Here is a 27063-nt window from a genome sequence, read left to right as displayed (position 1 = left end):
AAAACGTGTTTTAGATTAGCCTCAGAGGACCGTGTGCAACAACTCCACTTCGTTAGCTAAAAAACGTGTGTGAGATTAGCCAGAGTAGACCGTGTGGAACAGCTCCACAAGCTTAACGGGGCGCTTTCTGTGTAATTGTTGAAAGGAAGAACCATTATCCAACTCGGCATATCAGACTCACATTTGCAAGCCTCTCTGTCCTGAGACGGATGAAGGCACAGTGATTGATCAAAGTGGGGCTCAATATGAATTACGCTCATGGACGGAGGGAGAAATACCGAGTCATTAATGGAAAGGTTTTTCCTAACTGCTCCAGCGGCGCTCAACCAAAAATGAGAGCTGCAAATGTTTCTTTAGCAAAGCTCAACTGTGACCACTTCCCCTTAATTTCAAGCCGACACGTGCTTTGATCCGTGCGTCGCAGCTGTCGGAGAAATCATCTCTAAAGAGCGGAGGGATGCGAGAAGGGGGGAGGTTCAGACAGAGTCTGGCAACGTGGAAATGACACTAAACATCTTCCGCTTGTCATGTTAACATCGTCACGTGACGCACAAAGACAGCGGTGTCAACCTTTCGGATCACTGCGAGCGCTCAAAAACTGGACGCAATCACACGAGTGAGATCTAACATCAGAAGAGTTTTTTTTACACAGGACGAAGGCGCAATATTCACACTTCAATGACTCCGAACGTCTCCAGAGGATCTGAAATATCAATCACAGATCACGGAGAATAAGTTCTCTGATCCACACTATCTTGAAAACTTTATGTGCTTTTTCATCTTCAGGCATTTAACTGAGACACGTTTGAGCGGCGATGTCTACGGCTGAAAGTAAGAATTCTTTAACGGCGCTCGATATCAAAGTCAAAGCATTTCTGTTTGCCTGCGCGTGGTGACGGGGGAGCTGGCGGCAAGCAGCCAACACCGGCAACAACACGGCGAGGAGAGTCAACAGTGTTCATCTTTCCATTTAAAACTAACTCAAATACAACATGAGGCTTCACGAAGAGACTTAAAACGTCTCATAAATAGTGTTTGTCTTTCCATTTAACTATCTAAAACTAACTTAACCCTCGAACACTAACGTTGGGGAACTTTTACTCGTGCGATTGTGGTTACATTATTTTAATTGTGTTGCTTTTATCTGAATTGTGTGGGTCCTTTGGGTAAAATATACCCGATGTTAGTGATCGAGGGTGTAAAGATTTTAGATAAACATTTACATTACATCAAGACTTTTCCTTCTCGGGACAAAGCTTACATGTCCCAGGAACGGGTTCATAGCTCCATTAATTATATTTTAAATCAAGTTTCATTCACGATTATCACATTTTTCACCCGCTTTTGAGTCTTTTTTCAGGGTACCCCAAGATACTTGTTTTTTATGAGAAGTTCTTTATGGTAAAATAAAAGGAAAATACTTCAATTTGCCTTGTATTGTCGTATTTTAATATATATAGATGAGAAAAATATTCAGGGTCTGGTGAAATATACCAACGTGATGGTGTTACTATTTTTAACGTTAGTGTTCTCGGGTTTAATACAACATAAGACTTCATGAAAAGGCTTAAAAGTCACACAAAACGTCTCATAAAAATGTAAAACTCTCATTAAAAAACTTAAGCTTAAATGGAATAAGTCTAAGTCAAATTAATATAAATGATCGTGCAAGAGGTAAAACTTTACGGCTCAAATTAAACTTTTCTCTCATCCTAAACGTTTTCCAGAGAATTAAACACTTTTGGACTCCTTTGTTTTATTTCCAACAGTACTAAGTAGTAATTATCTCGATTGCTAAGTATCCATCATGGCCTCTTAGATTTATCTTGCGACTTCAAGCGGGTGTGGATTACTGCACTAGAAACGGGGCTTAAATGTCTCGGTTTGGCTCATTTAGAAAATGTGAGCTTTTTGAATACAAGCTGCTCTGGAAATCACTATTTCTCTGCATCTTTTTCCTTTTTAAAACCAGCCTCCGCCGGTGACGTTCAGCCATCGCAGGTCCACGTGAGATCAGAGCTGTCGGAGAAACTTTCACTCAAGGAGAAGAGAAGAAAACCTTTGCTTGAATTCATCATTCATCTTTTTTTTTTGTCACCAATCAAAGTGGGTTTTTAAAATTGCAGGAAAGCAACAATGACTTGCATCATTCTCGTGCGTTAGCTGGGCGCTAACAGCGCGCCGCATGTTGCGCTCGACAGATGGACGGGCGGCGGCCGAGCCGCGAGTTTCATCACGAGGGACGGAAAAAAAACAAAACACCTTTGAAGGCATCTGCTCGCTCGAGTGTTGAGCGTTGATTATCAGAGCCACCAGACTGTGACTATAGACGGCGAGGGAACACAATAGTGCACATAAGTTGCAGCCTCGCGTCAGATGGCGAGGCTTAGAGGAGATAAATGGACATTTCTCTACTTTATTTAATCAGTTATGATAGCCATATTCGTGGATTTACCTCAGAGGAAGTTGCAGGACAAATTACACACGTGATAATTTACGCCAAAAATTATATCTTTATATATATAGCACAATCCCTTGAAGGCAAATCCCTTTTCTGTACTTAAGTACGTCTTTATCTCCCCCTCACAGAGTGCTGCGATCAGAGGCAGAAACTTTGAATTAGTCTGACAAAAGCCACCCGCCGACCCCAACGGGGTCAGCTCGCATGAGCCGTTTATATGCTAATGTGCCGCGGCCTCTTTTCCATACAATAGAGGTTTGATGGAACATTGGACGCGACCGCTTGGAAGATAATTTGAGCGTCGCTTGAGTGACGGTCAAATACAGTGAAGTCAGCGGTGATGGCTACAGAAGAGAAGCTAATCCTTTTCTAATCGTATTGTGCTTTTGCTGAGTCATTCTAAAAATTAGAGATTTCGTCACCTGAAATATGACCTTTGAATTGGCGGCCAGTGCGGAGCTGGACAAGCTAATCGCGTGTAGCATCAAGCTAGTCGCGTGTAGAATCAAGTTAATCGTATGCAGAGTTAAGCTAATCGCGTGTAGCATCAAGCTAATCGTGTATCGAATCAAGTTAATCACGTGTAGCATCAAGCTAGCCGCGTGTAGAATCAAGTTAATCACATGTAGAATCAAGCTAATCCCGTGTAGAATCAAGCTAATTGCGTGTAGCATCAAGCTAGCCGCGCGTAAAGTCAAGCTAACGCTACGGAAATTGTGGAGCTCTTGCAGTCCTTTTCGAGACATCTTGTCTCGATGATTTATACTCATACGGTGTGTACTTATGTTTAAAAAATGTAATAATATGATCTTGTAAGCCAGGGATTTGCCGGTTAATTAGAGATACTAAAACAATAGATCTGGGATTCATTCATGGTACTTATGAACAGTAGAACACACGAGGAGAGCTCATAAAGGACCACCCATCACACCGTAGGGGGGAATTGTGTTAAAAACTGTATTATATATCTCAAATATGATCCAAACACGGCAAAGAATAAAAGCCGGGACACTAGTGAGCGTCGGCGTCCAACACTCGGTTAAATGCTACAGGAGGAGGAGCCGTGGCTCCATGCAGCACTGAAGGAATTAACTACCCGGTTATCTCGCCACACTTCCAGCCGGGTGTCACTCTGTCAGGCGGCCTGACATCCCTCACTCTGAGAAAAATACCCAGAAGCCACCTGGGAACACGTGACCCGCTTGTATTGATGTGTGGAACGGACCAACCGCTTAGCAACGTGGGGCTATCAGTTACAGCAGACACAGGTTGTCAAGGAGGGTAAAAGGGGAGCAAACCTGTGTGTGTGTGTGTGCGTGTGTGTGTGTGTGTGTGTGTGTGTGTGTGAGAACAAAGCGGTTGTCAGGAGCAGTTAGAAGCTGGCTGGCCTGTCTGGCAGTAAAGCGTCCATCAAAAAAAAAACCTCTTAACTGAGTGGAAACAACACGCGGTCTCATAACTCCTCGCCGCTGCAGTTCAGCGTTTTGAGGTGGCCTCGTTCCCAAAATGTCTCTCGCTCGACGTGTGAAACCAAAGTCTGAATAAGTGCAGGACGTTACCGCTCACTCAAGGGCCCGTTTTGCATTGCAAACTAAAAACAGCTCTCCAAGGACGTAGACTGTAATTAAATCCTTAACACCCTATTACCATAAAAAAACAGCATATTTAAAAGGTTTTTCTTAATCAAGGTTAATATTTCTTCATCACGGTACATTAATTAATAACAATATTAATGCATTTCCTTTGTAACGCACTTTTCACACATAAAAACAGAGTTACAACCAACTATTATGAACAATAAATAGCCGACAGTGAAGTCAAAAACGCCTTCCTGGATAAAAATGTCTTAGAAGAGTCGCAGTTTACAGAACCTGCTTTAATTATTCCATCCAGATGGAAAACAGGCAGATTTTTTAGACTAAATAAGACATAACTGCCTTGTTTAAGTGGTCGTTGCAGTGCAAATTCTCCTTATTCCAACAGATTACAGGCCAACCAGAGTTTGACTCACAGCAGCGACTAAAAACTTCACAAAGTGTAGAGTTGTGTTACGAATACTTCTTCCAACGATCACTATTTTGGTCAAAGCCGCCCCATTAAGTAGGAATCAATATTTTGAGTACAGGGTTTAGGTTATTAAATCAGCACCACTGAGATGTTTGTCCAAACATCGCTGCGCTCCTGAAACAGCCTCCCGCTCCTCTTGGAAGGATTTCCAACCAGATTGAGGAACTTGGCGTCGGGGATTTGCTCCCATTCAGCCGCGAGAGCATCGGTGAGCCCACTGATGTCGGGCGATAAAGCCTCGCTCGCACTCGGCGCTTCACTTCATCCCCAAGGTTTTGGACGGGGTCGAGGTCAGAGCTGTGTTTCTTTTTCGGTGTGTGTGAACCCGACTTTGTGCACTTAAATAGATAAACTGTCGCCGCAAAGTCGGGAACGCACAAAAAGCACCGAAGACCAAACCAGAAAAAACGCCGCAGGCCGACTCGTAGTTTCTTTATCGCTGCAAAAAATAGCTTTTTATTCAGAAAGTGCTCGAAAAAATCCTCGTTTACAGAACCTGTCTTGATTCTTCTATCCAGATTGAAAACAGGCAGATTTTTTTAGACTAAATAAGACACAACTGCCTTGTTTAAGTGGTTGTTGAAGTGCAAATTCTCCTTATTCCAACAGATAAGTCCTTCCAACAGTCCTTCCAATAAAAACCTGCGTTTACAAACCGCCTCAGCACAGAAGTTTACGGTTTTCACACGACAGCTCACTTCCTGAACGCCTGTTGCGCGTCACACGGCGTGCATCATCGAGCTCGTGGACCTTTTATTCTACGGAGTCACTGTGCTCAACACGGCGTTTGGTTTCCAGCATGTTTGTGTTTTCCGGCGCGACCTCGTTGAAACAGAGAAGCTAATATTGGCGTCGAGTTGGTCTCAACGAGCGCTCGCTGGTTATTTTGTGTGCTGAACGTCCAAGATTGAATATATTTAGAAGGTACACAAAAAGATATTTGACTCCGTAGCATCCGAGGATTCAATCAGCCGTTTCCTTTCCCGGGTACAATCACCTCAGGAAGGAGTCAAATGAAGCGCCGCCGTCCTTGAGGAGCCGCAGCCGGGATGCCCAGCGCATCCACGCTGACTTCCAAACGTCATCCTACGAGGCCGGAGCGCATTTTAATGTCCCCGAAGACTCAACACACTCAACATATCCCGTGCAAACACCTCATGTTAACCTCTTGTACAAATGTTGCCCAGCATGCCCCAATCCGAGCAGGTTTAGGTATAAAGCTTAAATAACTTTTCCATTTTTGAGCAGAACGACACAGTTTTTTTTAATAAAATCTTCGGTAACGGGCCAAGGCTTTGCTTGATTGTCATTTTAATTTTGCAGATTCCACTTCTTTAGGTCATTATCTTTGAAAAGAGGAGTGTTTCAACTGCAGGTTGTTGTTTCGGCCTTGAAGTTGAAAACACTCGGAGCGGCGGGACAAAGGCATTGTCGGGAAATCTCGCTGGGATCATACGAGGTAGTACAAGTCTTAGAACCCATTTGGGGTTCATGTCACTACTTGAACAGACCTGCTAAAGCCTCGAAGGGCTCTCCCCCTCTGGGCCGTCTAACAGAGGCCACATTGGTGCCTCGTTGATGCCTCGTTGGTGCCACATTGGTGCCACATTGGGGCCTCGTTGGGGCCACATTAGGGCCTCGTTGGGGCCACATTGGTGCCACATTGGTGCCTCGTTGATGCCTCGTTGGTGCCACATTGGTGCCGCGGGGAACCCGGCTTGTGCCGACACTCCGGAGTGGAAAAACAGCGGTTCTGCTCGGGGCACGCCGGGCCGCCGCGGCGAGGGCGGATTAGGTAGCGAGCGACAAGCTGTAGACGCCACCTGCCCGCCTTGTCTGGCAAAGCGGCGCGTTAAACAGCTCCGGGGTTCATCCGAGGCCACAAACAAACGCCGCGGGACAGGAAAACAGGTCACGCAGCCGGGAGGAGGTGACATTTTGGCATTTACGGGCCCGGCGCTGCTGCGACACCTGTCACGGATCCCTCAGGGTTACGCAGAAGAGACACCGAAGTCTGGGCTTATGACGGCGAGCGAACACAAACAGATGGCCTATTGCCGACATGAACAAAAACAAACCTGAAGGTCATTGGGAAAAGAGAAAAAACTATAAGACGCCTTAAAATAAGTGAGTAAATTGCATAAAAGTGAGCGTGTGCAGAGAAGAGACGGCCTCAGTGAGGGAGACAGATGGGACTGCGTTCATGAGGGAAGCAGTGTTGCGCAAGTCGACTCCAATGAGGTTCACTGACCTTCACTAAATGTGTCCGTACTTTACAGTTGGTGACACAGCAAACACTGCGTGAGCGCACACACACGCACGCACAGACACACACACACAAGGGCAGATGTACCAACATGCACACGTTACTGTTTGCACATCGCTTCTGGTGAGATTGATTGTGAAACCTCGCGGGCATGTCTGTGCATAATAATAGCCGTGTGAACGGAGCGGCGCGTGGTGCGTAGTGTGGTGAACCCCACCACACACACACACACACACACACACACACACCCTTCCTCCCCCGGGCCCGTGCAGCGTGTACCTGGTGTCAACAGGATGACGGAGGTGACGATCAGCGAGCAGATGACCAGAATGACAAGGAGGGCGATCGCTATTCCCTTCCAGTTCCTCTGCGGAGGGTTGCTGCCCACCAGCTCCTGCAGGGGGGAGGAGGAGGAGGAGGAGGAGGAGGAGGAGGAGGAGGGAAAAGACACGGTCAGAAACAGTGGAGAGAAAATAGAAAAAAAAGGAGATTACTGTGGGAGCGAATCGTTGGCGCGACTTACAAAAGACGAGGACAGAATGAAAGAGCAATTGAGGAGATCAATGAGCGCGAGACCGAGAGAGAGAGAAAGAAGACTGAAGAAGAAGAAAGACAAAAAATTAATCAGAGAGGTGGTATAAATGGCAAACGCGTGAAAAGGAAGCGGAGGAGGAGGAGGGGGGTGTCAGTCAAGGACGAACGTGAGCCAGTCGCAGCATCTCGGTTTCTCAAGGAGACATGCAGGAGGAGGAAGAGGAGGAGGAGGAGGAGGAAGAGGAGGGGGAGAATTCTTAATGAGCCCGGCATCAGCGGCCATCACACCCGAACGAATGTGACAGATGAAAATGGAGCCCAGGACACGCCGGTGAACTGCACGCTTGGCAAAAAAAAGCGAGAAGAGTGAAGAACCTTCAGGGGATTTCTCTTTGTCTTTTTCTGAACAACGAGTCCAGAGACAAAATGGACTTCATCGCATTTCAATATTGTCATAAGTGAACGCTGGAATGAAGGCGGCGCACGGGCGAGTGTCACCGGCAGGATGTAAAAAAACACCCGCGGCATAAATGTCGGAAGAAATTGGGGGCGAGATGCTTTTTGACGCACGGCGATGTGGAAACGTTGAATAAGCAGAAGGTTTCCTCGATATATTTCACCGTAAGAGTCCAGTCAGCAGCAACTCCTCCAAACTCTGCAAACAAAAGCACCCGGAGGAAACTAAACTCTTCAGACGTCCCCGAACGAATCAGCGCCAACAAAACCACGACCGGAAGAGTCCGGAGCCCAAAACTATTAGCGGAGGATTAATAAGTTCCTAATTAGTTGACGGAGGATGAAGAGCGCGAGGCGGAGCGGCTGCTCAGGGGCCGCAGCGCTAATAAATACACACCGAGGCGCTAATGAAGCTACGAGGCTACGAAGCTAATTGTGTCCTGACTCGGTTTCCACCTCAGTTGACGGGAGCACAAGACATCATTAGCCGGGAAATAAGAGCAACCGGGGGCCATTTCACCAGACTGCCCATCACCAGTATCCAATATGTTGGAGGCTGGGAGAACCCCAGGGCCTCTACCGGGGCCCGTGTGCGTTGTGTTGTGTTGTCGGTTCCCGGTTGTGTTGTCGGGGGGTGACAGTAGCATCACACGATGTGACACAACCAACTTAACCTTTTGGAAACCGCGCGCGAAAAATCCCCAGGATGCCCCATTCAGACAATCCTTTGGCATAAAATATGTAATTAAAATTTTTTAAGAGAACAACAATGACTGAAACTCCTTCCTAACAGGACAAGACTTTATTTTATTGTGATTGTTGTTGCAGGTTCTGATTCTTTAGGTCGTAATCTTCCCAAAAAGGTGTCTTATTGACGCTCCAGGAGGCTTTTTTGGGGAATCTGGCTCACATCATGCTGGATGTTCATAGTTACCATCAAAACATCTTTTAAAAGAGATTTTTTTGCAGATATACATTTTTTTCCCAAGACTTTGCTGAACAAATACAGACAATACACAAAAGTATTGGAGTTAATTTGGGGTTCCTACGACAAAGTTCATCAATAAACTCCGGATCCATCAAGCCAAAGAACTGTGAGGCTCATAATTAAACACCGGTATCGGTACTTGACATCGGGGCGATGCCCAGAGCCCGGTTATCGGCGTCGTGCCACATCGGCTGCATCACCGGTTCTGTTGTTTTTCCCGCTGAGATCATTTCAGAGATCAACCGAGGAGACACAGTGTTGTGAGGGCGATGAGCCGACAGACTGATTTATTCTTCAGTCTGATGCCGAGCCGTCTCTTCCGGAAACAATCGTTATGTTTTTCTCCTTCTTCTTCTTTCCGAAACTGAAAATCCTTCTGGAGATTTTCTGTTCCGCTGCCGGTCGATGCGGTTTGTGTGACTGGGAAAAGAGCTGCTCTACGGAGAGCGACTGCTTGGGCGCAGTAACAGGATGTAAAGCGAGCATGACGGAGCGCTCAGTGTGTGTAATGCGCAATAAAAGAGGCTGAAGAAAATCCCCACGCGGCGCTGAGCAACGGCTGCTCGTTAGGTTTTCTGTGTCGATAACGCCGTCGCAAGCTGGGCGCGATTCCATCACAGCGTCTCCCATTTACCAACCCTACCTGTGTGTGTGTGTGTGTGTTTTGACATGCAGACTTAAGCTACAGCTGGATGGACGCACGTTGTGTAGTGAAAAGCAATTTTGTTCCATTATGTGTCGGCGGAGCGTCAGATCTCTCAGCTGCGTCTCAGAAACACATTTCCAGGTGAAGATTTTATCTAAAAATGCAAGTGAACCTTTCTTCCTGTGGCGGGAGGAAACATCTTTGAAAACATGTGTGACCTTTTTACCGCTCAGACGGTGAGGTAGACTGTCTGCGCCGTCGGATTTATTGTTGACTGGTGGAATTAAGGAGAAGAAAAAAATGACAAAAAAATGCGAACACGACACGTGTCGCTGCTGCTCTTTTATCCTCGCTGCAACATCAGCATCCGCGATAACACAACCAGGAAGACGAAGGAGTCGGTGTCAGAGTGCATTTCCATATAGAACAGCATCTCTGTGGGAACATATTGACAATGGAGAGTATACCCCTTAAAAAAACATGCAAATCCTTGCGCAGAAACCCCCTGAGAGCGGCGTTCTTGTGAGGATCCATACGTCACTGAGCTTGAGGGATCTTATGAATTCGACCCCAAACGATTCAGAAAACAGAAACCTCACCAAGAAATCATTTAACTTCTTTCTCGGCCCCGAGCTCGGATGGAATAATAAGGCACTCGGCCGGAGGTGAGGGTGCAGAAACCTTTGCCTAACCCCCCCGAACGCGCCCGCTCTGATGTGTAATTATAATAATGATCGGTCTAATTAGATTCCTTATGTTGCTGCGGCGGCGGCGGCGTGAGAGCTGAGCGGCGATGAGGCCGACACCAGAGCTCTGCCGAGGAGGAGTAAATAAATAACGCAGGGAAGCTTCACGGACAAGGAAAGTCTGCAGGCGTGACCGAAACATGACAGCGAGAGAGAAGAGAAGTGAAAGTACGGGACCCTGCCGATGGATGCAGGTCCAGACTCACAACAGACAACACAACAACAGCATCTCGTCCTCAGCAGCTGTCATGTTAAAACCTGCAGTCCAGGAATCATCACTGTGGATTCCTCCCCGAGAGCCGTGCCAAGAAGTCAGCGTCTCGGGAAGTTAGTTGAACACTTTTTCAAGAGTTGTGGGCTCCCAGAGACATTTCAGACTTTGGTAGCACTTTATAACAACTACACGCTGTTTAGCATTCAGCGTTGAGGACTTCTTTAAGCAATAAGGTACGAGACGCTGTACTGTATCGTCAATAATGTACAGTTCAAGTCCAATGCTCCTTTTGATTCGCCATTCTTGACTTAATCATCATTTTTCTCCTCTTTTAAATGTCTCATGTCCTTTCATGCTCATTAGGATCACGAACAATTCTGTGGTTTAACAACGTTTCTTAGGGACCTTTCTGAAGAACAAATTAAAGCAAAACCTTATGAATACATCCATAAATGAGATCCATTGGCTCTTAAACATCTCCACTGCCTACCTGCTCCTTACAGGATAAACTTTCTGATCTATAAATCTCTTGATTACATATCTGGCATGCTTTCAGTTTTCCAACCCCTTGGGTCAAAAGATACAGCATCTATTTCTAAATATGGAAATAAAGCATTCACAACCCCAAAGCACCAGCATCAGCACCATCTTCCTCCACCAACAAATAGCTTAGCATAGCAGAAATATAATTGCGCAAAATGTATTGATATAACGGCAACAAAATACATTTTTAAAAAAGCACATTTTGAGAGGAAGGCCGTGCGGCGCGAGTAACTTCTCCGTTCGGGCTCCTTCATGAGACGCTAAACCGGGAGCGAAGGCCCGGCCCATCTTCCCGCCGCCGCTTTAACAGCTCAAGCTAAAAGACTTTGAGCGGGCGTTTGAGCTCCACGCGCTCTCGCCGAGGACGAGGCGGTAATGCCTCTGGGCTCTCGTATTAGTGATGGTGCAGCTCATTAATTCTGGTTCCCAATGAGCGCGCTGCTGGAGCCGAAGCACGCCGAGTATCTGCGTTATAAGTCAGAACGGCCGGTGTGCATGTCTTCCTTCCAGTTTCTCTACGTTCGTGCACTTTTCCATCGGTTTGATGAATGGAAAGTCAACAGTGTTACCTGGAATCACACATTGTCATCATGCACAACACTGGAGGAGTTGTGGGAAGAAACAGGACTTATAGGAAACCAGAGTGACGGCAAAGAACAGCCTCTTCTTCTGCTAAAATGATTAAAATCAACAGGATGCAGTGAGTCACTCATCTTTTAATTCACGCACTGAGACGAGCAGCCGGAGGTTCGGCGGCGCGCTCGCTGGCACTTTGACAGCCGCGAGGCGCCACACGCTGTTAACACAAACCAGTCGGCATCTAAGTGGATCAAAGCTGCAGACTCTCCCAACAACAGATGCAAATTATGAATTAATCAGAGCGACGGCCCTCAGAGTGACAGGTCGGATGTTGTGGAGCGGCACCGGTTGATGCGAAGAAACGGAGAAAAATGCATCGAAGTTAAAGATGCGTTCAGTTTTTTAAGAGTTTTTTTTTTTGGTTTTAATCCAATTAAAAACATTGTTTATTTAATTACCCGGAAAAAGCTCGTCGGCGATGTGTCATTGTGCTAAAAATAACGAGGGCTGGTAATTAGTTTGTTGTGTAAAATGATTATTGGGGACTTGAAAACAAGCGTTCGATACGCGTACATCCTTTGAGAGGTTGGACGAGAACGAGCAGATTAAAACTAAAACTAACAAAAACACCTGAAGAAACAAGTAACACTTATATGCACTATATATATATATATATATATATATATATATATATATATATATATATATATATATATATATAGCATACAAATATGTCATTTTGTGAACCACCTCCCACTGCAAAATGTAGTTTCTTTATGAAATATTAATATAAATGCTTCACAAACAGTTGACTAGTTGGGATTATAATAATTATTGTATTTTATTTATGAAGCACATTTCACAGACAGAGGGCTACTACTGCTCCATGTAGATCAAACAGTGTTGAAAGGAAACAAAACAACACAAGAGAAGTTTAGCGAAAATCCACAAGCTAACGGTTACTAGCCACCTCTGCATGAGTTAGCTAGCGCGCTAGCTTAGTTTAGCTAACCGTAAGCTTTCAGCACTGGACTCAAGCCTACGATGGCTCCACTCATCTCTCCATCAAACTGTGCCAGCTGTGATTCACAACCATACAAACATATTTCATGCTTGTGGTGTATTAACTTTAAGAAAAAACAGCAACGATGTCGTTTCAGCTCGTTTCCCCAGAGATGTGATTGTAATCCTCAACATTTTGCTCCGTTCGTCCTCCTCAAACAAACTTCATTTTTGCGGAGAAGAGAAAAGATACGATCAGATTAAACCATAAATCCAAATCCTCTCTGATCGATTAAGTGGTTTAAAGTGCAGAAGGTTTTCTGACGCGTCCTGTTCAGGCAGACTTTTAATCTTTTGAGCAACAGACGTTAAAAAGCGGCTCCTCTTCCCGCTTCACAGGTCCATGAGCAGCGACGCCGAGCGCCAACGAAGCCAAACCCAATTGGACAATTTCTTTGTTGTCGTACAGCAAGAAGCCGTCCACAAACAAGCTGCCTCGTCTGCTACTCATGGCGGGAGAACTAATTTCCAACTGTGTGTGTGTGTGTGTGTGTGTGTGTGTGTGTGTGTGTGTGTGTGTGTGTGTGAGAGAGTGTTTTCGGCGTCTTCCGCCTGGTTTGTTTGATTTGCGAGTGAATCTCTTCCAGTCCATTAGAGAGCTGGTGGGAGGGCGCCACCGCCAGCTGACCTCTCTCTCTCTCTCTCTCTCTCTCTCTCTCTCTCTCTCTCTCTCTCTCTTTCTCTCTCTCTCTCTCTCTCTCTCTCTCCAGAGTTTGCACTAAATCACATGTCTGTAAAAAAAAAACAACAACAGCCCATAATACTCTCCGCCAGAGGATGAGTCAGAGCGGCGCAGAGCCCCGTTGCATTGTGGGAATAAACCTGAAGGAATGTTCATCGCGGTGTAATTTGCGTACATGATGAAAAGTCTGATTGTCCACAATGAGTTTAACCCTCGCCATCCCATAACCGAGGGGATGTTAGTGCTTTTTTAGGAGCTCATATCTTGTGTTCTCCTGGTCATAAGTCTCATATATGAATCCCAGAACTATCGTTTGTTTTTTCTTACCTATATTGAACCGACAAGTACATTTGTTCATGTTTTTAACATAATTCAACAATAAGCAGGAACATAAACCATAAGTATGAACAAGATGTTTAAAAAATGACTCAGGGAGAGCTCCCCATGGTTTTTTTTCCCAGTATTATATTACTTTAAATTATTCAAATAGCCTTTGTGGTTGAGGAGCGAGACCAGTTTTAGTTTGGGTATCACCACGTCTTCATTTTCAGAATAATGGCTTCCTTTCTAAAAGGTGAAACTATCGTTACCTGATGCTCTCAAACAACGACAATGCATTTTTAATTATGCTATGTGTATATTTGTTATGTTTCCTGGATTACATTTGCTCAGGCGTATGTCTAAAAGAAGCTTCGTCAATAAACACAACCAACAGTGTTGTTGCCTAAAAGTAATCGAGTACTTCTGCTGCCTGAATCTAAACCAAGTTCATGTCGCGCTTCTGTTTCATCTCCGTTCAGTTTCATATTTGAAGTCTTCACACCGAAACATTCATCGCGTCGCCCCGAGCTAACGGAGTCATTTTGATTTTGATTCTGTTTAAATTCACGGCGTCAACAATGTGAATGAAACTACGACCGTAATCCGGGAGAACATATGTTTCCCTCGAGGTGATGGGAAGTGCAGTCGGGTTGCGAGGCAACGCTATTTTTTTTTCTTTCTTTTAGCCGACAAGGTTAACGTAATAACTTTAAAGTTGACTTCAGAGGCTCCATGCGCACATGTGCATGCAAAGCAGCGGCAATTAATCACATGTACGCCATGTTTTCCCTGGTCACTATGGGAACTATGTAATGAGCACATTTTGAGCATCTCTCATGTCAATGAACACGCTTTGTGAGATGCTGAACAAGGGCTGCAACACACACACACACACACACACACACACACACACGCGTGCGCGGTGGTGTGTTTCCGGCCTGGCCCCCTCATGCATGATGCAGGAATATGTATTTTTCTATTTTGTCAGCCTGAACACACAAGTGTTCTTCTGGAAAACTGGAACAATACAGAATGAAGCCAAGAGTTTCTTCTCATTTCATCATTTTCCTGTGGCGGTGTGTGTGTGTGTGTGTGTGTGTGTGTTCGTGTGTGTGTGTCGACAAATCTGTCAAGGGGGAAGCTAAATGTATCCACTAAAGTTACCGCGGCTCGGCTGAATCAAAGATTTGCCTTCATGCCGAGTATAAATGATTGCTGGAGGAGGGGACGGGGGAGAACATGATGAATTGTGTGGACATCCTTCTTTAATATCTTTAATGACAAACTACTTTTCAAAAGGTGGCAACAGGAAGCGCTGCGGCGTATCGTTAGCCGGGTACTTGAAGCCAAACCTCCGTGTGTGAGATGTGCTGACTCCCCGAGGCACGGGTACTTTCCTAGACCTCAAACTTAACTTGTATGTTTCGTTAGCCGGGTACTTGACGCCCAACCTTCATGTGTGTGAGATGTGATGACTCCCCGAGGCACGGGTACTTCCGTAGACCTGAAACTTAAACTTAATTTTCATGGATCGTCGGTGACAAGCTCAAAAATAAGCTAAAGTCAATAGCATCGCTTTCACAGTCTTTTCGGTCTCACTCCACTTCAGAAAGAGAATCTCAAGCGGGAAACTACACTTCCTTCTTTAATACCTTTAATGACAAACTATTATTCAAATGGTGGCGTATCGTTAGCCGGGTACTTGAAGCCAAACCGTTGTGTGTGTGTGATGTGCTAACTCTCCGAGACACGGGTACTTTCCTAGACCTCTGATTCAAACTGGATCTGTGTGGATCGACTCAAAAATAAGCTAAAGTCAATAGCATCGCTTTCACAGTCCTTTCGGTCTCACTCTACTTCAGAAAGAGAATCTTTATGTGTAAACTACACTAAATGTGTAAAAAAGTACACCCCACAAAGGCCATTGTTTGTACTTTTGTACTTGTGTTTGGTTGGGTAAACCTTCTACAAGTCATTAATTCCCACTGACACCGAATGAACACACAGTGTTTTATGTTCTGCAAGTAATTAGCGGCTAATTCTTCTGTCAACTTCAGTTGTGGAGTTCTGCCGTCGCGGCCGCGTCAGTCGAGTAGGTGCTCGAGAAACAAAGGAAAGCGAATGTGAAAAGGACTTGGCAACACTTAAAATGACGCGTTGGAAGTGTCTGGACTCACACAGGGCTTCTATCAGGCTGTTTTACTGAGCGGCTAAAAGCGCAGCGTCCTCATGAAAGATATGCAGGACGAGGTGCCGGTGTCTTCATCAATTATCCGATGAGAACAAGATTGTAAATGACCGGCCTCTCAAGGATGCAGCACAGAAACCTCCCTTCTCTCTCTATCCGCGATTCCTCTCTCTCGCTTCGGTCAAATAAGGGCGAAAAAGTGCACAATAAAAAGTTGAATCAGCAATAAAAACTACGACACACACAATAACTGAAACACAAAGGAAGGTTGACAGCAAGTCCACATACCTAAACAATACAATAAGCAGCCCGCGTTGTAGTCTAATAGCTTTTCGAAAGCAATAAAAAACATTGCAAAGAAAGATCCATTTGGGCACTTTCCTGTCTTCTAGCTCTGAAGAAAAGGATTTTAAAAGAGAAGCCAGAGTCCACACTTTTCAGCCTTTGTTCTACTTTACGGTTAATTGCGTGAAAGCGCCGAAGAGACGTTCTCAAAGACCTCAAAGTTCTCCATTGTCGCCGCCGTTCTGCGTGGTTAGCGAGCATGAATCGTAACTTCCAACTAGTAAATTGGAGATGACGTATTTTTGGAGGCCGACTCCAGAAGTTCACATCGCACCGATTCCCTGGACGAAAAGCAAATTTACTTCATGCTGCTGACTGAAGTTATTGAAGGTGGGTGTGTCTTATTGAAGGTGGGTGTGTCTTATTGAAGGTGGGTGTGTCTTATTGAAGGTGGGTGTGTCTTATTGAAGGTGGGTGTGTCTTATTGAAGGTGAGACATTTCAAGTGATTTTTATTATTGAAGACTTTTCATTAAAGTTCATAGCTCCATTATTTATATTTTTAATCATGTTTTATTGACGATTCCCTAATTTTTTGCCCGGTTTTCAAGCCTTTTTTTCCGGCTCCCGCATAATACCTGTTTTTCGTTTTTTAGGGTAAAATAAAGTCTATTCCAGTAAGTCTATTCTAGTACTTCAATTGGCCTTGTATTGTTGTACTTTAATATATTTTGATGAGAAGTATCAGGTACATTAAATCAGGTGAAATACACGCAACGTTAGTCATGGCGTTCTCGGATTAAAGACACGTAAATGCTTCCAAAGTTCACACGAGCGGTAACAGCGGACGCATTTCACACCATAGAATTAAACGTTAACATTTTCTTCCTTCCTCCATTCAAATAACGGCAAAAACGCCGACCCGTTCCCCGGTGTTGGGGCTCATTAGCACCTCCGTACCCGCTCACGCTCCCCTGTGAGCGGCGTGGCTGCAGCTCAGGCTCACTTGACAGCGTCTAACTAACAAGAAAGTCTTCCTCCTCAGGAGGAGGAGGAGGAGGAGTGCAGTCGGGGAGAATACAGAAAGCCGAGGCGGGAGGATTCCTCCTCGTGTCCCTCGGCCCACACCCAGAGCGATTGGTATGCAGCGCGGCCGGCGGCGGCGGCGCTAGCGCGTGCAGCATCTCTCAGGATTCACTGGAAAGTATCTTTCCTTTATTTTTCCCTTCTTCTTATCTATCAGCCTTCATTCCACATAACGCAACACTTTCGTCGTGCCACTCCGGCAAAATAAATTGCCGTCATGGAAAACAATACGCGCCGGCGGCCGCGCGAGCTCGCTTCCCCGGAAAACGAAAAAACGCCCCAACAACCCGCCGCTTCCAGGCGCGGGGGTCTAATAAAAAGAGGCTGCTGCTTGTGTTGATGTTTACCCGGGCTAATGTATTCTGGCCTGCTGTTTTTTTATCGCTTTCTGCCACAAAATGTGAACACTCATGTAGAAAGAATAGACTTCCAGCCTCTTATCGCCGGCATAATGTTCGGCTGAAGAGCACTCGCGATGAAGAATGTCTTTTCCTTTTTAAAAAAAAAAAAAAAAGAAATATATATATTCTTCAAAAAAACACCTGGTTTCACCTTTTCCTCTTGCAGGAGAATAACATCAACTGCTCGGGGCGGCTGCTTCGCTTGTAAAAAAGAAATGAGTCACCGTTTCTCTGTGAGAGATGTAGAAGCAGGACGCTGATGGGTTCATGTATCACGGACACGACGGCGTCCCAGTGACCGCCCAGTGGACACGACGGCGTCCCAATGGACACGACGGCGTCCCAGTGGACACGACGGCGTCCCAATGGACACGACGGACTCCCAGTGGACACGACGGACTCCCAGTGACTCAAACACACTCGGCCAGTTCTCCATAACGGCCCAGTGGAAGAAAAAAAGAATTCATTCAGAAAAAAAAGATCAAAATCTGTGATGAAGTCGTTGTGTGCGCCACTTTGTGTGTGTGTGTGTGTGTGTGTGTGTGTGTGTGTGTGTGTGTGTGTGTGTACACACGGGGTATTTCCACCCATCCATCAACTTTGCTTGTGTGTGGCCTTTCGTAGCGTTTCCACGGCAACCCTGCCAAAGCCACACACACACACACACACACACACACACACACACACACAAAGAAAATGTATTCACCGCTCAGCCGGCGTCGGCCACCTGTTGTTAGCGCTGCGATTGTTCTGCTCTTTGGGAGAGAGAGCGCTGCACGCACGAGTGGCCACTTTCTAACCCAACAGAGGCCGCTGAGCACTGTATTTATCCAATAATTGTCCTTTATCCTCAGCATACATGGATACATATCACATGAGCATGCGATTTTTATTTATTTTATATTCTTTGGCGGCGGTGATGTCGGCCGTCTGCACTCAGCTCAGGATGAACGCGCGGTGCTTTTTGTCTGTTCGCCGCCAGCTCATCCGTTCCTTTTGTATCCGACGAACATCACAAAATGGCTAATTGTTTGTTTGGCGTTTTAATAACACTCCGCACCGCGACGGTCCAGCGAGCAATTTGCGGCGAACACATAATAGCGTACCCGAGGTCAGCGCGCGGGGCTTTGTGCAGCAGAAACATTGTGCGTGTTCACAACGACGTGTCGCACGCACGTGTCCGTCGGTGGAGGCGTCGCGCTTGTCGAGGTTTCTGCACAACTGGGATTAAAACGCCTCTCGGTTCATGGATCATCGCAGCAAGATTACGAGCTCAACGGTGACGTCTGCGTCTCTGAACGAAGCCACAGGCGTCTGAGAGACAGAACGAGACGTTACCTGAACAGATATCAGGCGTTTAATTTATGTTTTTGCGACGTACCGATTGGATATTATTTTTTAAATTCGCCTTTTATTGGAAGAGAAATATGTCAAACTAAACAGCGCTGGTGGAATTCGGTAATTTGTCAAAGATGAAAAGGTTGTGGACGAAAAAAAAAATCCACTTTCAGAAAATTGTGAAGGTCAAAGAGGAAACTAAAAACACAAAGAAGTTCCTTCACAAGGTTTATAAAAAATAAAATAATGAAAATTGAAGAACGTTCAATCAGAGACTCTTTGCGCTCATTGTCCTCCTGCTGGTCCCTCCCAGTACTGCAGCTACTCACTAGCACTCATAATAATCCTACAGCTCCAATCGCTCAACCGCTCCCATCAATACCGTTTAACGCCGTTCCTCCACATCGCTTCTCCAGAAACACAGAGCTTGACATTTCAATCGCACTTCAGTTGCCCGAGCAGACGATTACCGGCGAGGAGAACGTGCCGAAAACACAGATAATCACCAAGAGAATAAAATAAAAAAGCCACAAGTGAACCGGCCGCTGGTCCTGAGAGAAACAGGCGCATCGGGAGTGTCGTGGGCGGAGGCGGCGGGCTCTGACGGACACGCCTGGCGGGCCTCAGATAACGAGCCCCGATGCTGAGGCTGGACGCTCGTCAGGTTGTCGAGGCAGAGGAGGGTCGACCCGATGAAGACGGTGTGACTCACACCACGTGGACCTTCCACACCTCCGTTCCAGCTCCACCATTGTTTCGTCGTCCAACCCCGTGGGTGTCACATTCAAAGAGAAGCATCATTTGTATAAATAGCCGGGAGTAAATATGTGTTGCAGCGAACACACGTGAAAAAAGTACAACAGAAATGTCTTTTCACTATGATGCAGCGTCTTTTTATACATAACCATGAGGAATCAGGATGAAAATGGACCAACAGACAATTGATTTTTCCATGAAAAAAGCTCTGCTCCCCTTCCTTCCTTCCCTTATCCCCTCCCTCCTCCCTCCCTCCACCTTTCCGCTGGCTGTACCTGGAAATAGCCCAGAGAAAGTGCTCTCTTCTCTGACAAGCAGGGAGCAGTTTGCTCTCCTGTCAAGCTACAGTGGAAAGAAAGGTCGATGGAGTGTCTCCTACGAGTGTGTCGGAGAGGAGAAAGATGTGTGCATTAGCGCCCGCGGGTGCATCCAATAAGAACAGGGAGACGGAAGCGGTGGTCGATCTTTCTGGAATGAAGATAATCTGTCTGTTGAGTATTAAAGGAATAGTGTGAGAGGTTATCTTCCCACCAGAGAACCGACGTGTTTAAACGCTGACATCATAGATCAATAACTATTTTGACTAATACCGTAAAAGCCGGGTTACAAGCCGCTACTACATTCGGTGGGTGTCCCCGCTGTAGCAAGCTAGCGGTGCTGCTAGCTTCCCGCTGTAGCAAGCTAGTGCTGCTGCTAGCTCCAAGTTGCTGCTGCTACCGCTACCTTCGGTGGTAGTCGGCGAGCTAGCGGAGAGCTAGTAGCAGCGCTAGCTGGCTACAGCGAAGAGCTAGCGGAGACACCCACCTAAAGTAACGGCTTGTAACCCGACTTTTAAAGTATACATTAGATACAGCGCTTTATCTGGGAGGTGATTAGTGTAGCTTAGCATGAACATTGGACTAATTGTCTGGTAACCTCACTGCAGCAAGTTTTTATGTTTTAAAAAGCAAAATCTGCTATAAGGTGCTCTTATTTTTTAACATTCCTGCAGTTTATTTTGAAGGCTAACAAACAAGAAATGTTTCTATTTAGTTGTGAGAACTCCTTTGTAAACATAATCAGAAGGATCAGATGGATTTGTATTCATGATGCACTAGTAAAAACTGCCCTGTGCATGATGGTACGCTATCGGTTTAAGTGCTACACTCACTGATGGTATTACATGCAGTATTTAATCACTCATAATGTGTGCTTTTGTCTTTGGAGGATACAGAAGACATGTCTTTCTCTCTCAGCCTGAAGTACTACGCTGTGAAGCCTCAGAAAGATCTCGTCAGACATCAGCAGTCTCTCGTCGTTGGGTCGGGTGTGACTCACCTCTTCTCCAGCGTTACTCCACTAAAGAGCAGCAGAGGGTTCGAGCGCAGACTCGTGCGCTCGGTCATGAATTGAAGGTGTCAGGAGGGCCGAGGAGTAAAAACACAGTTTGAGAGTCAGAGTTTTGGGCTTGGCGCTCAATGGCAACGAAGCCGTTGGGGGACGGGACGCCGGATGTCAATACGCACAGAAAATCCAGCTAACGCGGCTTTAGTTCACGCGCGACGCCTCTTAGACCGGAGCCAATGGTGGATGAAGTAAATGACTAGAGGGTGAAGCTATCGATTCCGCTTTTGTCAATTTGTCATCCAATTATGCCCGACTGCAAATAGCACTGTGCTAACTCACAGCGGAGACGCTGTAATTCATTAAAGGTAAGTTTACTTTACTTACATCTGAAGCTACAACTTCATGTTGGGGCTTAATCATATTTACCTTTGGCCACCACTAATTTGGTTACACAGGTAAGTTATTGTCACTTATAACACGAGCTAGACGGAGTTATTAATTTATCCGAGTGTGGTTGACAACTATAGCAGTTATAACGAACTACAGGGCAGTTATAAAGGACTAAAGAGCAGTTACAAAGGACTAAAGAGCAGTTATAAACGACTAAAGAGCAGTTACAAAGGACAAAAGAGCAGTTATAAAGGACTGAAGACCAGATATAAATGACTAAAGAGCAGTTATAAAGGACTAAAGAGCAGTTATAAAGGACTAAAGAGCAGTTATAAAGGACTAGATAGCAGTTATAAAGGACTAAATAGCAGTTATAAAGGACTAAAGAGCAGTTATAAAGGACTAAAGAGCAGTTATAAAGGACTTAATAGCAGTTATAAAGGACAAAAGAGCAGTTATAAAGGACTAAATAGCAGTTATAAAGGACTGAAACAGCGTTCGGCGCCTTTTAGCGCCGCTGTGACAGCGCCGTCAGTGAAAAAACTAAACATGGATAATCACGGGTGAAACGTTTAAATCCATTCGACTGTCCCTGTGAGCACAAAGGCTCGCCATCAAACTTATCGTGGAGTTGTCGGCCACTCGTCAAACGAGCTGCCTCAGAGGAACATTTCTCTCCGCACAAAACAAACCATCGATCTCGCCAAGATGGATTCGGCGCTTGCAGGATCGCTGTCGGGCCGGATTGCCCAAAAACTGTAGGAAATGACGGAGTGCACAGTGAACTCTAACGCTCGACTGTGCCATACATTCGTGTTGTTTAGAGAAAGGCTGTGTTTAATAAGTGATCCGGTCTGCCGCTCATGCAGCACTGAAGTAAGACCCGAGCTGGTGGTCACTGTAATGGTTTTTGTAGCCAGCTGATCAAATCAGTGCGGGGGCCTCGTCTGATTTAGTGCAGGAGAAATGTGGTTTGGTCGTGACCTTGAATGAAAAAGGCTCGCACTAAAATCTAACAGCTTGTTCAACCAGCCAACCCCACAAGCCATTCTCTCAAAAAAAAATCAATGTTGCCACCGCAATGGGCGGGAAAGAACATTACACCCAGCCGCCGAGAACACACACACACACACACACACACACACACATCTTCCATAGCTGTCGCCTCTCGGCTCCGAGGTGCACGACACACCTTGTTTTACCACCCGGACGCCGTCGGTATTCAGGCGACGCTCGCGGCGGAATGGGCGGTAATAAAAGCGGCGAGACGGCGTCGTCGTCACGCTCCTTCAAAATGGCAGCGAGGAAAAAAAATGTCCTTTCCTCCCGAGCGCAAGATGCAATTCCCCCGCACGTTGTTTTAGGTTTTCCGAGCATGCCATTTTCAGTTTCAGAAGAGAGAAAAAAATCATTCTCAATTGCAGGCGGTGTCATCACAGAAGCCATCACTCAACGGCCGACGCGGCCGCGAGGTGGAGGATCGTTTCTGACAACGACGAGAATGTTTCAGGCGTTGCGTGATTCAAAACACGACTTCTCACCCCTCCAACAGTGACAGACTGAACGACTGTTGTGTAAAATTGTAAATGATAGCTTGGTTTATGAGAAAAAAAGCCCCAAACTGCTGTATTTAGATGTAGACCATAAGTAAAAGTGGAATAGCATTCAAATAGCCCCCAATGGGTCCATTGGCCCCAATGTGACCTCGCCTGAATGTTCTCTGTACTAAACCCTCTCTAACTTTCTTCTGCTTCACTTTATCAAAGTCAGCCTTTGCATGTTGGACGTTCACATGTTGTGTTATGGTTCGTTAGAGTTGGACTTTACAGCTGCATCATTTCAAACTAATAATCACCCTCAAAGTCATTTTTTATAGTTGGACCTGAAACCTTTTCATTTCTTTCTGTGTGTCATCTTCATTTCCTCTTAAGCAGAAACATACAGACTGATATTTACACATCTGAACAACATCTCACATGTGTTCCTCTTATTATAACACAACATTATTCAAACAGCCTAGTGGCTGCAGAGATAAACACTTTTTAGTTTGGGTATCCAATTTTCGAGAAAAGGGCCTATAAATAGCTTGGTTTTCTTTAAATGTTCGTCACACTATGAACTGGATTCAATCCCAAAGCAACACAGACTTTAAACATCTCGAGCTGATATTTGTAGTTCAGGTTATTTGTTGATGGATCTTGTGAAAATGTAAATTTCCTCTCAAGTCCCTCTTGCAAAAGAGATCTAGATCTCAGATGTCCTGGCTGAACGGAGGCTTAAGCAAGGGAAGCAAATGTGGTCTTTAATGTGAGCTAAAAAAAAGTGAAAAGGGAGGCTGTGTGACTCCCATGGGCGTCCGCTATCAAAGGGCTCGAGTCATTTATGCGTTTCTAAAAAGGAGGGTGAAGCAAAGACTCCTGAAATAAAAAAAATGTGGTAATTTAATCTCAAAAAGACGCACCGAAGGGAATGAGGTTGCCTTGAAACCTGATCTCCTCCTGGAAGGCTGGGAGGCCGGAGACCCGACACACCGGCCGCGGCGCCTCGCTCGTAATTGGGAGCCTTATTGATTCCCGGGCCTGTCGTCACGCCCGAGGTGACCTTTTTGTTTGAGGAATAATTGCTCTATTAGAGGGTTTATCCAGGCACCTGCTGGGTATCGCAGACACTATTCTTGTCCAATAGGAATCTGCAGGCGGTGACCCTGTTCTGATATGTGGGCCGGACGGAGAGAGTCTGACGGCCCGCTCCGCCGATCATGAACTGAGAGCTCGGTAGGGTTGTAAAGTACGTTGATGTGGTTGAGTTGCTTTATCTAGGAGAAGTAATAACCATTCACCTGAGATGTACCTGATTGGTTGATATCAACAGGGTTCATACACGTTTTGACCAATGGATTTCCATGACTTTAAACCAAATTTCCATAACTATAAACCAAATTTTCATAATTTTAAACCAAATTTTCATAACTTAAAACCAAATTTTCATAACTTAAAACCAAATTTCTATGACTGAAATCCAAATTTCCATTACTTTAAACCATTTTTTTTATAACTTTAAACAAAATTCCCTAAATCTTTGGTCATGGAAATTTAGTAATTATTTCAAACTCAGCATAACGTCATGAACACATGAATATTACACACTTTAGGTATTTTTTTGAAGGACTTTTCCAGGCCTGGAAATAACAATTTGACAATCCAATGTGTTTTCCAGGTTTTCCATGACCGCAGGGAACTCTGTATTAAATATCCATGTAACCCGCATTAGAGGAAAACTGCGCACGGTGTCTTAAAATCCGCGATTCTCCTCGTTCTGGCGTAGCGGCGGTCCTCTGGTGGTTCATCCCCAGCTGATCAGGCAACAAAGAGTTTGAAAGGTTTTTAGTCTGGAAAATTTCTCAGGCCGCGCTCGTGCTTTTCGGGAGGTTTTGGCCTGAAGCGCAGTCGCCCCGCCGCCTCATCCGAGAGCACTGGAAGTCAATAACAGTAATAAAAAAAGAGCAAAACAATACTGTTTCTCTGAACATAACTATTCTATATTTATACTATTGGACAAAGAGCATCAGCCAAGCGATATACTTCTAAATGAAACATGTGGCTGACTCACAGAAAGAGAGCGGATATGAGAACATACTTCCTAGGTCACATCTGGTGAATTTAACGTCGCAATTTAAGCGTTTACATGAATTTAATCACAATATATTCCATGTCGAGATGTGGGAAGGGACTAAAATGTGCACTTTAAATGTACGGTGGACGAGAGGAAACATTAAACGGCTTGTAACTCACATACATTAATAATCATTGTGCCTTTAAGGGGCGAGATACACGACTGGGAGCGTTTCCATTGCCTTTCAACAGCGAGCTGGAGGCCCTTAGCTAACAGCGCTAACAGCGCTAACGACACTAACGTTGCTAGCAAAGGCAAAAAGCGCTGACAGAGCTAACAGCGTTGGGACCTGAGATGGCATTTGTTCCCTGTATGCATTGTCCAAGTGTTTCAAAGGGTTCAACCTGAGCCAGGTGACACAACAATAATCAATCATATTCCATCCATACGTAGTGATGTAACCCGATATCTGATCAGAACCATCAGCAGATACAAGTTCAAGTATTGAAGTCTGATCCGAAACTTCCCGATCCTTTTTAAATTATAGCTGCGTGCAAAAAAGTTCAACATTATACAGGAAAGATTACAATCTTTAACATGGATATTAAACATAAAAAGGTATTTTTGAATGAGCGGCCCCGAGGTCTGGGAGGCTCTGAGAAGCAAATGTTCTCGACTAATAGTGGAATCACTCGGGTGGAACAATCACTGTTCATCTCGATATCTCAGGTCAGTGGAGCTGATAACAAAAAAAAAAGAATAAAGTCCCTAAAAATAGCCTTTTACGGTTCTCCTTTAAAAGATAGCAAATTACTGAGTGGGAGAGCACCTGTATTTCACTGATATACGCAGGTAGAGCTTATAATTCAGTGGCAATTGACAGCACCCTGAGGATCAGTGGAATGAGATAATAAACCCGGGACTGAGAGGACTTCTAATACTCGACTTCTCAAAGGTAAAGGAGGAAGATTCAATCTCGCCGCGTCGCCGCCGCTCGCGATCCTTCAATATCTCTGCCTGTTTGTAGTATGCAAATGAGCGATACGCCTTCTCGCACAGGGCGATGTCTTAAGTGGGCAAACATGCAAACCTCGTGGATAAAGTCTCTGTTTTGTAGTCAAATTTGTCAGCGCGCAGGTGTCATCAGCGTCCAGGATGAAGATAATGAAAGCACTTTGACAAAACGCGCTGATCTTTGTGCCGTAATTAGCATCCGGCGCAAGCGTGCCAACAAATACGCAAATCAGAAAGCCTCAGATCGAGCTCCCTGATCGAGTGTTTGATGCTTGCAACTGAAGTCGGACGCTGTTTTTTTGCTCTCACATTAGATTCAATTTCAGCCCCCAAGTCAACAAAAGGGAAGACATGAGCAAGACGGTGACGACGTTAATGAATTCACACGACTTCCCCTCGGTGGTTTCGTCCTGTTTTCAACGCGTGCGAGTCCAAAACGCTGCACAACCGCCGCAGCATCGCCATAGAAACTGTGCTGCCGGCGGGCGTTTTGGAGCGTGTCCATGGAAATGTCACGATGAAAGTCAGTGTTTCACAAGCGCTGAGGAGGCATGTAAATGGCTGCCAATATGTTGAGCGTGAAGAATCAGCAGGAGGAGGGGGAGGGGGGGGGGGGTTGACATTGTCGCCTCGGACCAATTTCCCTTCCAACCAGAAGTACTTCTTCATAGCCGGAGGAAGCACGCCAGCGGTTTCCAGCGGCGTAACCGTCAGACGGATGAATGACTTTCTGGAAGTAGAGAAAGGCGATATCGCATCGGGGTCGCCTATTTTCACGCTCCCCGACACCTTTAATGTGATGAGCTGTCGCATTAAAAACCCCTTCGAGTCGGTCAATTTTGGAAGCGCCGTGGGTATTCCCCGACGCCGGCGAGAATGATCGCGGCCATAACAGTAACACTAAAGGTTCGGCGGTGAACACGGGGTTTTTGCGAGGCCGAGCTCGCTTCCTCGAGGCTGTGGCGTGCCAGGCGGGAGACGAACAGATGCCAGGGTTTGGACACGCTCCGTTTGGCCTCCTGCGGGGCAGTACGCGCCGACTCTATCCGCCGCCTCATCGAGCGTTTCGCGCCGCCGGAGAAGGAAAACGGGGATGAACTTGT

The 27063-nt window shown here is 45.7% G+C and overlaps 1 protein-coding gene across 4 annotated transcripts in view; it reads right to left on the bottom strand.

Annotated features, from left to right (window-relative positions):
* Nucleotides 1-27063, bottom strand: part of LOC137788574 (A-type potassium channel modulatory protein DPP6-like) — a 170496-nt gene that overhangs the window by 46062 nt on the left and 97371 nt on the right. For all 4 annotated transcript variants that reach the window (XM_068581438.1, XM_068581441.1, XM_068581437.1 and 1 more), the window contains one exon: nucleotides 7074-7188. In XM_068581438.1, the coding sequence (XP_068437539.1) occupies nucleotides 7074-7188 (115 nt within the window). The remainder of the gene's footprint in view (nucleotides 1-7073; nucleotides 7189-27063) is intronic.

Source organism: Clinocottus analis, unplaced genomic scaffold (assembly GCF_023055335.1).
Source record: "Clinocottus analis isolate CAN_PGR_092001 unplaced genomic scaffold, fCliAna1.0.p SCAF_18, whole genome shotgun sequence".
NCBI classification, from domain to species: Eukaryota; Metazoa; Chordata; class Actinopteri; order Perciformes; family Cottidae; genus Clinocottus; species Clinocottus analis.
This window is presented reverse-complemented; position numbering and strand designations above follow the sequence as displayed.